The sequence below is a fragment of the Mycteria americana genome, unplaced genomic scaffold (assembly GCF_035582795.1).
Source record: "Mycteria americana isolate JAX WOST 10 ecotype Jacksonville Zoo and Gardens unplaced genomic scaffold, USCA_MyAme_1.0 Scaffold_37, whole genome shotgun sequence".
NCBI classification, from domain to species: domain Eukaryota; kingdom Metazoa; phylum Chordata; class Aves; order Ciconiiformes; family Ciconiidae; genus Mycteria; species Mycteria americana.
This window is the reverse complement of record NW_027445624.1, coordinates 1220722-1231411: the sequence shown is the minus strand read 5'-3', so window position 1 is coordinate 1231411 and position 10690 is coordinate 1220722. Positions and strand designations below refer to the sequence as shown.

Here is a 10690-nt window from a genome sequence, read left to right as displayed (position 1 = left end):
GGCAGGCGTTTGGTTGTTGGCCGGGAAACCCCTGGGCGGAACGCTGAGGCAGGGGCTCCTGAGTCGCCATAGCGAGCAGTCAGCGCTGGGAGCGCTCTGTGCGAGAGAGGGAGCGGAGGCCGAGCGCCGTTCCCTTTGAGTGCCTTCGGCCCACTCCACCTCAGCCTGTGCTGCTTGCCCTGACCCCTCGGTGGGTCCTTCCCCGTGCTGCCGCAGGCCGTAACGTGGTGCAGAGGCCGCGGCGCCTTCTGCCACGGTAGACGCTGTTGTGGAGTAGGCACCGCCTGGCCCCAACCATGTCGTGCGTCCATTACAAGTTCTCCTCCAAGATGAGCTATGATACGGTCACCTTCAGCGGCCTCCACATCTCCCTGTGCGACCTCAAGCGCCAGATCATGAGCCGCGAGAAGCTGAAGGTGTCCAACTGCGACCTGCAGATCACCAATGCCCAGACCAAAGAAGGTGCGTGGGGGCAGCGGGCACGGGGCCTCGGGGTCCGTCTGGCTGGTGGCGTCGCAGACCGCACCGCAGCAGCCCTGGCCTGCGGGAGCTGCACTCTGCTCTTTGTGGCTTGTCCCCACGTAGCGTGAGTCAGTCTGGGGCCCATCCTGCTAATATAAGCAAAAAGTAAACAGGACTGTAAATATCAGTGGAAAAAAATGATATGATGGACTCCTTTTAAGATGCTGGGAAGGCACAATGGATGGTTAGGACGTATTTTAAAGGGCAGGGGTGTGTGTGCGTCCTCTTCCATGCTTGCTATAGAGGCACGTTCTATAAAGGCAGAATTCCCTTCCAAAGGCCTATGCTCAAGAATGATGCATTTCAACTTGCCTCCTTTGAATTTGACCTGAATTTCTTGACCTGTCTTTTAGAAGAGATGTTCTCACAATATTGTGGAAGAACTGCAAACTCCAGAACTCAGGGCTTTGAGTCCTCTTTCCTGCCCTGTAACATTCTGACACAAAACACTTGGAGAATGTGCTCTTCTGCTTCTCAGGCAAAATACAAGAAAAAAGAAAAGAACCCAAAACCGCAATGGGACTCTGATCTTAATCCAGTGGTTTGTGATCTGGACCACAGAGAATAGCCTGTATGGCTCTGTTCAGCAGGTAGAAACAGCTGCTTTGGGCTCCTAGGACTGCAGCTGGCATGGTCTCCCAGTTGTTTGTCGGGGCCTCAGTACTGTTTGAGCTCCTCCTCCATGACAATGTCCCAGTGCAGGCCTTTCTTGACAGGTGGCTGTGTAATGGTTAGATTTTCCTTTTGAGAAGAGCTCTAGGGGTTGGTTTCAGGATATGACCTCTGTAAAAGCTTCTGGTATCGTCATTAGTAGTCCTTTCTCCGACATTTTGAAACTGCTCTGAATTCCAGAGGAAGCATACTGTTTGGTTCCCTAGGTGGAAAGAACAGGAATTAGTTTCAGCAAAATGATTTCTCGGTTTTCTGAAGAAGCATTCTGTCATTTGGAAGTAGAAGTAAACTGTTCATTTCGTGGTTGAAATAATGTCTTCTGGTAGGTATGTTTTGGTCTCAGAGAGGTTCCTGCCTGTAGGAATAATATACTGAAAAAGGGAGCCGAAATTGTGAAATATTCCTATTTTGTGTGTGATCACTGAGCAAAACCGCCCTGACAGAGCTTGACTGGAGATACAGCAGCTTTGGTTTTCAGACCATCGTTCTGATTCCGTCTGCAAAGCTTTTAGTATGTACAGCTGTAGGCAGATTACAGGGAATGGCTGCTGATAGTGCTTTAAAATATTTAGTCACAGCCAGCTCGTGTAAGTACAAGATACAAACCATTCTCATGGAGACATCTTTGCGTTTTAAGCTGACTCAGTCCAAGTGTCTCGGGGAGTTGTGGGGTTTTTTTGTTTGGGCCTTACAGAAAAGGTCAGAAGGCTTTCCTCCTCTTCAGAAGACTAACATGGTGTAAGCCAAGGCAAAGCATGGATAGCTTCAGGCACACACTGCTTTCAAAAGGCTCTTCAAGGCTGTCTTCATAAGTCATTTTGTTTGAGTCTGTCTGCTCTGCAAAAAGTGCATCGAAAGAATCCACGTCCCTTGGGCTGATTCAAACTAGATGCTTAAGAGGGCAGATACCACCTTAGTTGGAGCCAATTCTGCCCTACTTGTGAAAGCAAGCTCAAAAAACCCCAAAATCTCTGTGATCCAATGTGTAGCCCTGCCAGTTGTGTTTCCATGTCAATGTAAAGCCCTGAGCAGCTGAGAAGTGTGGCTGTTGATGGATTAAGCTGCAAGAAATAGACAGAGATGGCAGGCTGTCTTCTGTGTTCTGTCAGTCTTCATGGGTGAATCGTTTTTAGTGAACAGCTATGAAAGCAGTGGCACAGAGTTTCCATGCTTTAGCTGAGTGCCTGTGGTGTTGCAGGGCAAGCTAGTCAGACTTTGGAATGTGGTTTAAGCAGGTGAGACTTTGCTGTGGTTTGTTTTTCTCCAGAGATGTCTTGGTTTTGTAGCCTAAGAGCAGCAAAAGCAACGTAAGCTAGGTCAGGAAAGAACCTCATGCATTAGCAGACTCTCCTTTAGTGACCTTTGAGCCCCTTTTGCTGTTGGCGTTCAAACTATTTTTAAGAAATGCAAAAGATTTTACTGCTTGTGTTTGATTCTCAGACCTGAGGATTTCTTGGAATGTCCTGTTAGTGTGTTGGGACAATAAAAGCGTGATGTTACCTAGAACATTTTTCTTTTTAATCTGAAAGGGATTCTGTGAAGTGCTATGTAATGACATATTAATATACATTCTTACAAACTGACTCATGTTTTTTTCTGTGTTTGTGTTGTTTTCAGAATACACAGATGATAATGCCCTGATTCCTAGGAACTCATCGGTAATTGTTAGGAGAATCCCTGTTGGAGGAGTTAAAGCTACCAGCAAAACATATGTTATGTGAGTATCCGTAAAGCATGGTATTCTTTGTTAGGGGTTCCAGCGTGTGAACTTTTTGGATGGGTATTAGTTTACAGAGGCATTCAGACTGTATCTTTCTCGTTAAAGCTGCTGTTAGTTTTTGTTGTCATGGGGTAGATTTTACTGTATCTGTCCCAAAGGAGACTTACCTTTTTAGGCCTGCTGGGACATGGGGTTCAAACTCCAACAATGGTAACTTTTAAATAAGAGGAGTCTGTTGGGTTTGTTCTTGGGGCTGATTTTTCTGAGACCAAGGCTGTAGATGCTGTTTCCTCTCTGTGGAGAGATTCCTCATCACATGTGTTTGCTTTTAGTGCTTTTATAGTCCAGACAGACAGGCATTGTAGTGTAACCTGAGACTTTGTTCCCATCTCAGAAGAGTCTGATTCTCAGGGCTTGACTATTTCTTGCATTTGGGGGAGGCGGGGTGGGATATGGCAGGTATTCTTATGCCCCAAATCTGGGTTTTGTGCGTACTAGCTATAGAGGAAAGACCAAGGGTTGCCAGCTGGGGAACCACGCAAACAAGAAGTTGCATTCCTAAGTGATTCCTATTAGTTTCCTAAAGACAATGTCCGTTTCCGGCAAGAGAAGAAGAACACTATCCTAAAGCGTGTTGTCTTTTGTGCGAGTGCGATGAAAGAGTAGTTAATCCTTTCCAAACTTGAACCTCAGTAAGCAGTTTAGCATGTTACCAAATGTTACCAGTTCTCTTTCCAGGTCCGGTTTTTACCCTGAGGTGATATGCGTGCTCCAGGATTTAATTCTGTGTTCCTAAGCTGTTTGGAGGACAGAGAATCAGGTGTATTGATTAAAATTACAGATATTCAAATGCCATCCTGACTCCAGGATTATTGCTGTCATTTATGTATTCATACAGTCCAGATCTCTATCAGCTGCATTAGCATTGTTTGAATGGTCATGTTTTCCAGCCTTCTTTGAGATACGCCTCTCCACCACCATTAGTAGATATTATTAGCTTGTGGTTTTGCCATGCCTTTCTGATGTTGCTTCTCAGTAAATAGACTAGTGAGTTACAGTGTGCCTTGAACAAACAGTACAGCAGCGTCCTGGTACCCATGAAGCATTTGCAAGCAAAAAGCCCTGAATTTCTATGGCTCTGCATGTAAACTTCACATGAATTCCACAGCAGCCTTTGAATTGCCTCTGCTCATGGGACACTTTGGATGGTGTAGGAATTGTTTGTTAATGCCATCAATGGTTGCATGTCTGATTGGTGATGAGTAGCATGCAGACACAGATCAATGAGTACGTGGAATCTCAGCAAGTTTTCAAATGTAATAATTATTTCCTACAATATTGTAGCATTTTCAAGATTATCTTAAAGCAGATTCAGGCAGTTAAGACCTTTTTTTCCCAAAAAAATCCTAGGAACTGCTTTCAGGTGAGATTTCTGCGCCTATTTTTAGTCAATATAGCATATGTAACACATTGAGCACATTTTGGCACTTTCATGTCTAAATATGGTAGATATCTGAACAGAGTGCTTGGGCTTCCACAGAGAAACACTGTGGTAAAGACGATGCTGCTGGCAGTTTTGTTATTTCTTTGTCAGATGGCTGATTTGTTTCATTTCAGTAAACTTGCCCTTCAAAGTGTCTAGAGCCTCCCTATTCTTTCTTAGAAACTGAAGTACTCTCTCTGGTACCTACTTGTAATGCTAGGGATATACGGGTTGGCTAAAGTTACCTTTGTACTTTCATGGTTGATTATTTAAGAACACAAAACTGTAGTAGAGGCTTCATATTTTTGATACTTACTCGCAGAGACAAAATGTCTGAGGACTTCGCTTGCACTGTTGTGTTCTGTATCTGTAAGTCTTGGAGTAATTTGTGACAAAGTAGAAATGTGATTTGGGGTTTTTTTTTTTAGTTGCACTGCATGCACCAAGAGGGAACAGTTTATGTATACGTATAAATGTTCACATTCACTAGAGTATCAGAACAGAATGTTTTGATGTTCAGGTTTTAGAATCTGTTTTCACTGCTTTATGTTGGGTACAAGTGCCTTATTTTAAGTTCTGATCACCTTTCTTTCTTCTTCTAGAAGTCGAAGTGAGCCAGTGAGTGCAACATCAAAAGCAGTACGTAAAAACCAATCTCAGCCTTTTTTCTACGCACGGCCCTTAATTGTATGCAATGTAGCCTTGTATTAATTTTCCACACATTACCTTAATAGATATTTTCCAGTAAAAGATAGTCTATGTTGTAAGTACTGTGCATTTGATTCAGCATAGTAAAAAGTGAGTAATGCCCTCATTTGCACAGTTCTCCTGTGAATATTGGTATTTGTGCCTAGTAATGCATTGTATTTCATATGGAATACGCCAGAATATTTCCGGACTGACTTTGTGTTGTACAGATAATGTATGATGGTTTTTGGATCACGTAGGTTGAAGGTTTGCACAACTGAACATGGTGCCATGTTCTACATCTGCCTGTCCATAGCTAGTGCTATGTCTGTCTGTATAGCTTGTTGTGTGCTTTTTGTTTCTTGCCATAAAAATTGTTTGGAGTGTATTTGTTGCATTTTCACATTGTATCACTTAGCTTTTGTGTTTGAATATGAATATGCATTTAATATGAATATGTGTTCAACATGAATGTGTGTTTAATTTTTTGTGAACAGATTGATGACCCTTCTGCCCCTATTTCTCTGGCCCAGCTTATTCAGGTATATCTATATTCTCGTCAAGAGCTTAAAGAAAAAAAGTGTTTGGTTTGTATTTTTAAATCTTATACTGTGATGCATAGCTGGATAACTCTTGTAATGTGAACAAAACATTAATTTGATTTTTAAGAATTTAAAGTGTTTATTTTCACTTTAAAATGTCTGTATATTTTGATACTGTCCTGTAAGGAGTAGTTGCCAGTTTGGGAAGGTAGAAGGGGAGCATTTCATCAGCCTCAACGTCATGTTGTGGTATTACTCATGTTCCAGACACAAAGAAGCAGCACTTTAGAAGCTGTTTACTGTTTTTCATGCATTTCGTTAATGTTGCATTGGAAACTAACACAATTTTCAGAGAAGAATTTAATTGGCTGTCAGTGATGGACATTTCAGGGGGGTTTGCAACAGCCGAATTAGAGGTGTTTCTGGAACATGGACACAAGCAGGGTCATTTCTGCATTTCTAGTTATTACAGTTAGAGATCCAATCTTTGGATGCTGCACAATTTCATAAATTGTAGTATATCTTCTCCTTCAAACAGTCTGGAGCTTAAAAATCAGTTTCAAAATCTGGATAGTATAATTTTTTCTACACATAGCTTCAGTCCACTCAGAGGAAAATGGGATTGGTGACACAAGCCTTTATGTGAGGTACAAACAGAGCCGAAGGTTCTGAGTGCCCGAGAAGGCTCTTTTTAAGGAGGTGAACAGGCACATAGACAGCATGTAATGGTGTAAGGACTCCCCAGAACATCTTCAGGACAGCTGTATTTTATAGAAGCAGCTGTTTTCATGCAACCTCAGCTAGCGCTGTGCTGCTCTTCACAGGACGGGGTGAGTGGGGTTGTCTTTGGCTGTGTGGGCTTAAACGCGTTTCTAATGCCTGTGTCAAACAATTCCCTGTGAAACAGACTGCCAATCTGGCTGAAGCCAATGCTCCCGAGGAAGAGAAAGTAAAAGCTGTGATGATACAGTCTTGCCAGCAGTATGATCCCATCAAGTAAGTGTGGATAATGTCAAATCTGTTCTTTGAAGATTCTGGAAAAAATTGTGGAGGTGTTGGTTTTAACAAGAGAGACACATGCATGCCTTTCTCTTCTTTTCCCAAAAAACCTTTTAGTTACTTGAGGAAACCCTTGGGTCCACCTCCACCATCATATACGTGCTTTCGCTGTGGAAAACCTGGCCACTATATAAAGAACTGCCCAACACATGGGGTAAGATTGTGGGGGACTTCTGGTGTTAGTTTGTTTTTAACGTGTTTCCCTTGGCAGTTAGGTAACAAATACATGAACACTCCTATTAAGACTCATTTCTCTTGGGGTGAAATAGAGAGGCTATATGGCAGTGTTGCAAAGCCCTTCAAAATTCAAGGAAAACCTGGAATTTGAAATGTAACATTTTCTTTTTTCTAGGTCATTGACATTGAATATGTCCATAGATCTTTCTCTGTGAACTTGGATGCTTATTTTTATATATTTCAATATTGCTGGAAAGTTTTCTGGTTTTAACTCTTTCTAATGACAGTTCACAGTTTTTAGTATTCTGTAGAAAACCAAGGTGTTTCTGTTGACCCCATCTATTGAATATTTGCCTGTTGTAACTACACCAGTCTCTGGCTGAGCATTCATGCCATGTGACGTAAGTCACTGAATGCATATGCCTGAGGTACGAATACAACCTTCGTATGGAGAGGGTGAATATAAGTTTCCCCAGTGACTGATTCAGAGCACCGAATGAAGCTGTCGCTCTGAATTGCGCTCTGGAGTAGGAGCGGGTTTGTGTCTCTTGTCTGAGTGGGTGGTGAGCTAAGGGATATTGCACCCTTAGGGAACCTGAAGTGAAGCCAAAGCATGTCGAGTGAGTTCAAAACACTGCTCAAGCCTTTGCGACATTCTGGCTATATTCATTTAGGAAAATAAGTATTTCAGTTTAGCGAGCCTGACACTAGGTAAAAGGAGAGCCCTGAAGGCTTTTGCTGCTTAAAATAATCATTGCAATGTCATTGGAAGTGTGGGTCTTAAGATGAGCTATGTCTGCATTTCTTTTCTTAACAGGACAAAAATGTTGAGCCTGTTCCCAGAATTAAAAAGAGCACAGGAATTCCCAGGAGCTTCATGATAGAGGTGGAAGACCCCACTACAAAGGGTGCCATGCTGACAAGCACTGGGAAATATGCAATACCAACTATTAGTGCGTACGTATGGAATTAAATGGACTGACCACAAAGTGAACGAGAGAAACCATGCGTGAATGTCTGAGGGGCAATGCAACCAAGTTGGCCAGCATCTGTAGTTACAGGGCAGGAAGCATTGTCATTGTCTCTTAACCATAAAATCCGTGATGCTTTCTAATATTACAATAGGGTGGTCCTACTGTTCATGGCCCTGGACATTGATAAATCTGGTGGTACGCTAAGAATCTGTATTTCTGTAAAACATTTCAGTAGTGTTTACAGAGTAGTCCTCTTTGAAAGCTCGTTTTGCTTCTGCTTTATGTTTCAAAGGCTTCTGGCAACATTTGTCAACTAACGGTTGGATTGAGATTTAGTCCCCCTCTGACTTTTATCAAGTAGTTGCTATAACCTAAGAAAATACTCCTGTGGGCTGACGAGAGTGGCGGCTTTAAAATGCACTTGTTAGCACCTCTGTTTTTCTGCCATGGATCTCCTTTTGTAGAAGCTGTAACATCGACTTCTTCCATTGATAAAATGTCCTTACTGGGAGACTAACTTTATCCTGAGCCTGCAATTTACGTTTACCCTCTGGCAAAGGAGAGGTGGGATCCTTCTCACCTGATTTGTAGCTGTCAAACCATTGTTTTTCTAGTCTGAGCTGATTTCTTTGTTGATCCAATGAATGGGAGAGCTCAGCAGAAGGAAGATTGTGTTGTGGCTATAGAAAAGTAGTTTAAACTAAATGCCTACGTTGTAGAAGGCTGATGTGGAGGGAGGAGAACTCCAGCTGTTCTCTTCCTTTGATAGAATACAAAGCTTGGAAGACTTTTCCTTTACCCACGTTTAACTTTTTCCTTTTTCCTTCCCCACCCCCCTCCAGGGAAGCTTATGCCAGAGGAAAGAAGGAGAAGCCTCCCTTTTTAGCAGAGGAGCTGTCCTCCTCCTCCTCCTCAGATGACCCTGTTCCGGAAGAGTTGTTATGTCTCCTCTGTAAAGACTTGATGACTGATGCAGTTGTTATTCCCTGCTGTGGAAACAGTTATTGTGATGAATGTAAGTGTTACTCCCACGTTTGTTAATTCAAAACATCACAGCTGATCTTCTGAAAGCAGAGAGAGGAGGTAATGGAATGACTTTGTTACCAGCTCTATTTCATACTTAAGTATACCCTGAACAGGAAAGGACTCTTCTCCTAGAAAGGGAAAAAAGAAAAAAAAATAAGCAGAAAGCTTAGTACCTAGTGAAAGCCTCTTTACATGCAGAGGGGCGAGTAGGAGAAGAGCGCATAATTGTGCAGGTGATGACAGTATGAGATATTTGAATGCATTTAGTTTGTCCACACCCTTTCTCTCCTAAAAAACTGCATAGCCAACTCTGGTGACTTCCTGCGGTCTGCAACAAATGCAGAGTTAGGCATTTAATCCACATTCTTCTCCACGGGAGAGCTTGTTCAAAACTTCAGAACTCAAACCTACTAATGGTTTTTTGAGACGTGTTTTATTCATTAACCTGGAGGTTGGTGACTTCTCACTGTACTAGATAGTGGAAAGAAGACTAGTCGAAACATCGAGACACAGCCTACTCTACATCTTCAAATGTTGCAATAGTGCAATGTCAAAACTGTCTCGTTATTTGCTGCGTACTATAAATTTTTTACACCGTTGAACACGTATAGCTTCATGCTTTCACTTCAAGAGCATATTCTCCCACTACCCATCTTCGTGATTTTATAATTGATTAGAACCCCCAAAATTTCCTCTGTTTGGCTAAAAACTGTTTGGATGATTCTAAACATACACAGGTATTCGAACAGCATTACTGGTCTCTGAGGAACACACATGCCCAACCTGTCATCAGACGGACGTTTCTCCAGATGCTTTAATTGCCAACAAGGCCCTACGCAAGGTAAGGTGATGACTTTTACATCAACTGTTTGTAAGAAAAGACTATTTGTAAAAAGCTGAAAGGGAAGAAAGGCTAATTTACACCTCCTTAAGCAAGGCCAAGTTGAATAAGGCTAAATGTACCTTTCAAGTACATTACCTGTTGTTCCAGAAGCTTACAGCTCTTTAGAGACAATCTGCACATTCAGGTCACGCTTTTGTTTAACGTGATTGCCTCACTTTCAATTTCGGTGTTAACACTGAGGTACTTGAAATACAGATACTCTGAGTTACCAGTCCTTGATCTTGGTGTTTAATGTGATGTGTTCATATAGCTGTATGTTCATTGATTTTAGGCTTGATATCATTTCCAGGAGTACACAAGTCATTTTACTCTGTGGAGGCTTTTGTTCATCTATCTACTGAAGTTTCATATTGCCTTTTTGTAAATGTTTTTCTGCCTCTAGGCTGTTGACAACTTCAGAAATGGAACAGGCTACACAAAAAGGCTGCGCAAGCAGCTCCAGCAGCAACAGCAGCAGCAGCCGCCACTGCTACAACCTCCAGCACCACTCATGACTGCTGTCCGACCTGCTGCTCTGGTGACTGCCGGTGAACTCTATATATCTTCCTCTGGGTCCATCAGCAGTGTGTTGGAAGACAAGGTAAGTTTTATTTCAACATCCGCAGTGATTTGTGTATCTTAGTAGAGCTGATTTTCCAACTCCTTGCATTTATTCACACGGGCTGTCAGGTTCCTCTACTAAGACATCCGGCATTTGCAAGTCTTCTGGGCCCCCAAGGACAATCAATATCCACAACTGGTAAGTAACTATAACTGTAGAATTTCTTTTACAAAAAATGATCTTCAGATAAACTGAATGGGATTTTTTTCTTTTTCCTCTCCCCACTCCAAAAGGGCATCCAAGGAAAGGCAGAACAATTCGCTCAGCTGGTGGCAGACCAGGCTGGGAACTGTGAGTATGCCACAGAAATTCAATATATTACT

General features: G+C 42.4%; 1 protein-coding gene across 1 annotated transcript; it reads left to right on the top strand.

The window, feature by feature from the left end:
• Positions 1–296: 296 nt before the first annotated feature.
• On the top strand, positions 297–9998 carry LOC142403499 (E3 ubiquitin-protein ligase RBBP6-like). The gene is made up of 6 exons (XM_075489757.1): positions 297–462; positions 2812–2911; positions 5000–5036; positions 5582–5666; positions 9600–9703; positions 9891–9998. Exons 1-6 carry the CDS (start codon positions 297–299, stop codon positions 9996–9998), a joined length of 600 nt encoding a protein of 199 aa, XP_075345872.1.
• Positions 9999–10690: the final 692 nt, after the last annotated feature.

Bases quoted from the DNA above. Each gene is read 5' to 3' on its own strand.
- LOC142403499 (XM_075489757.1), top strand. From the start codon at position 297: ATGTCGTGCGTCCATTACAAGTTCTCCTCCAAGATGAGCTATGATACG. The intron at 463-2,811 runs GTGCGTGGGGGC...TGTTGTTTTCAG, and splicing joins CAATGCCCAGACCAAAGAAG to AATACACAGATGATAATGCC. The intron at 2,912-4,999 runs GTGAGTATCCGT...TTCTTCTTCTAG, and splicing joins ACCAGCAAAACATATGTTAT to AAGTCGAAGTGAGCCAGTGA.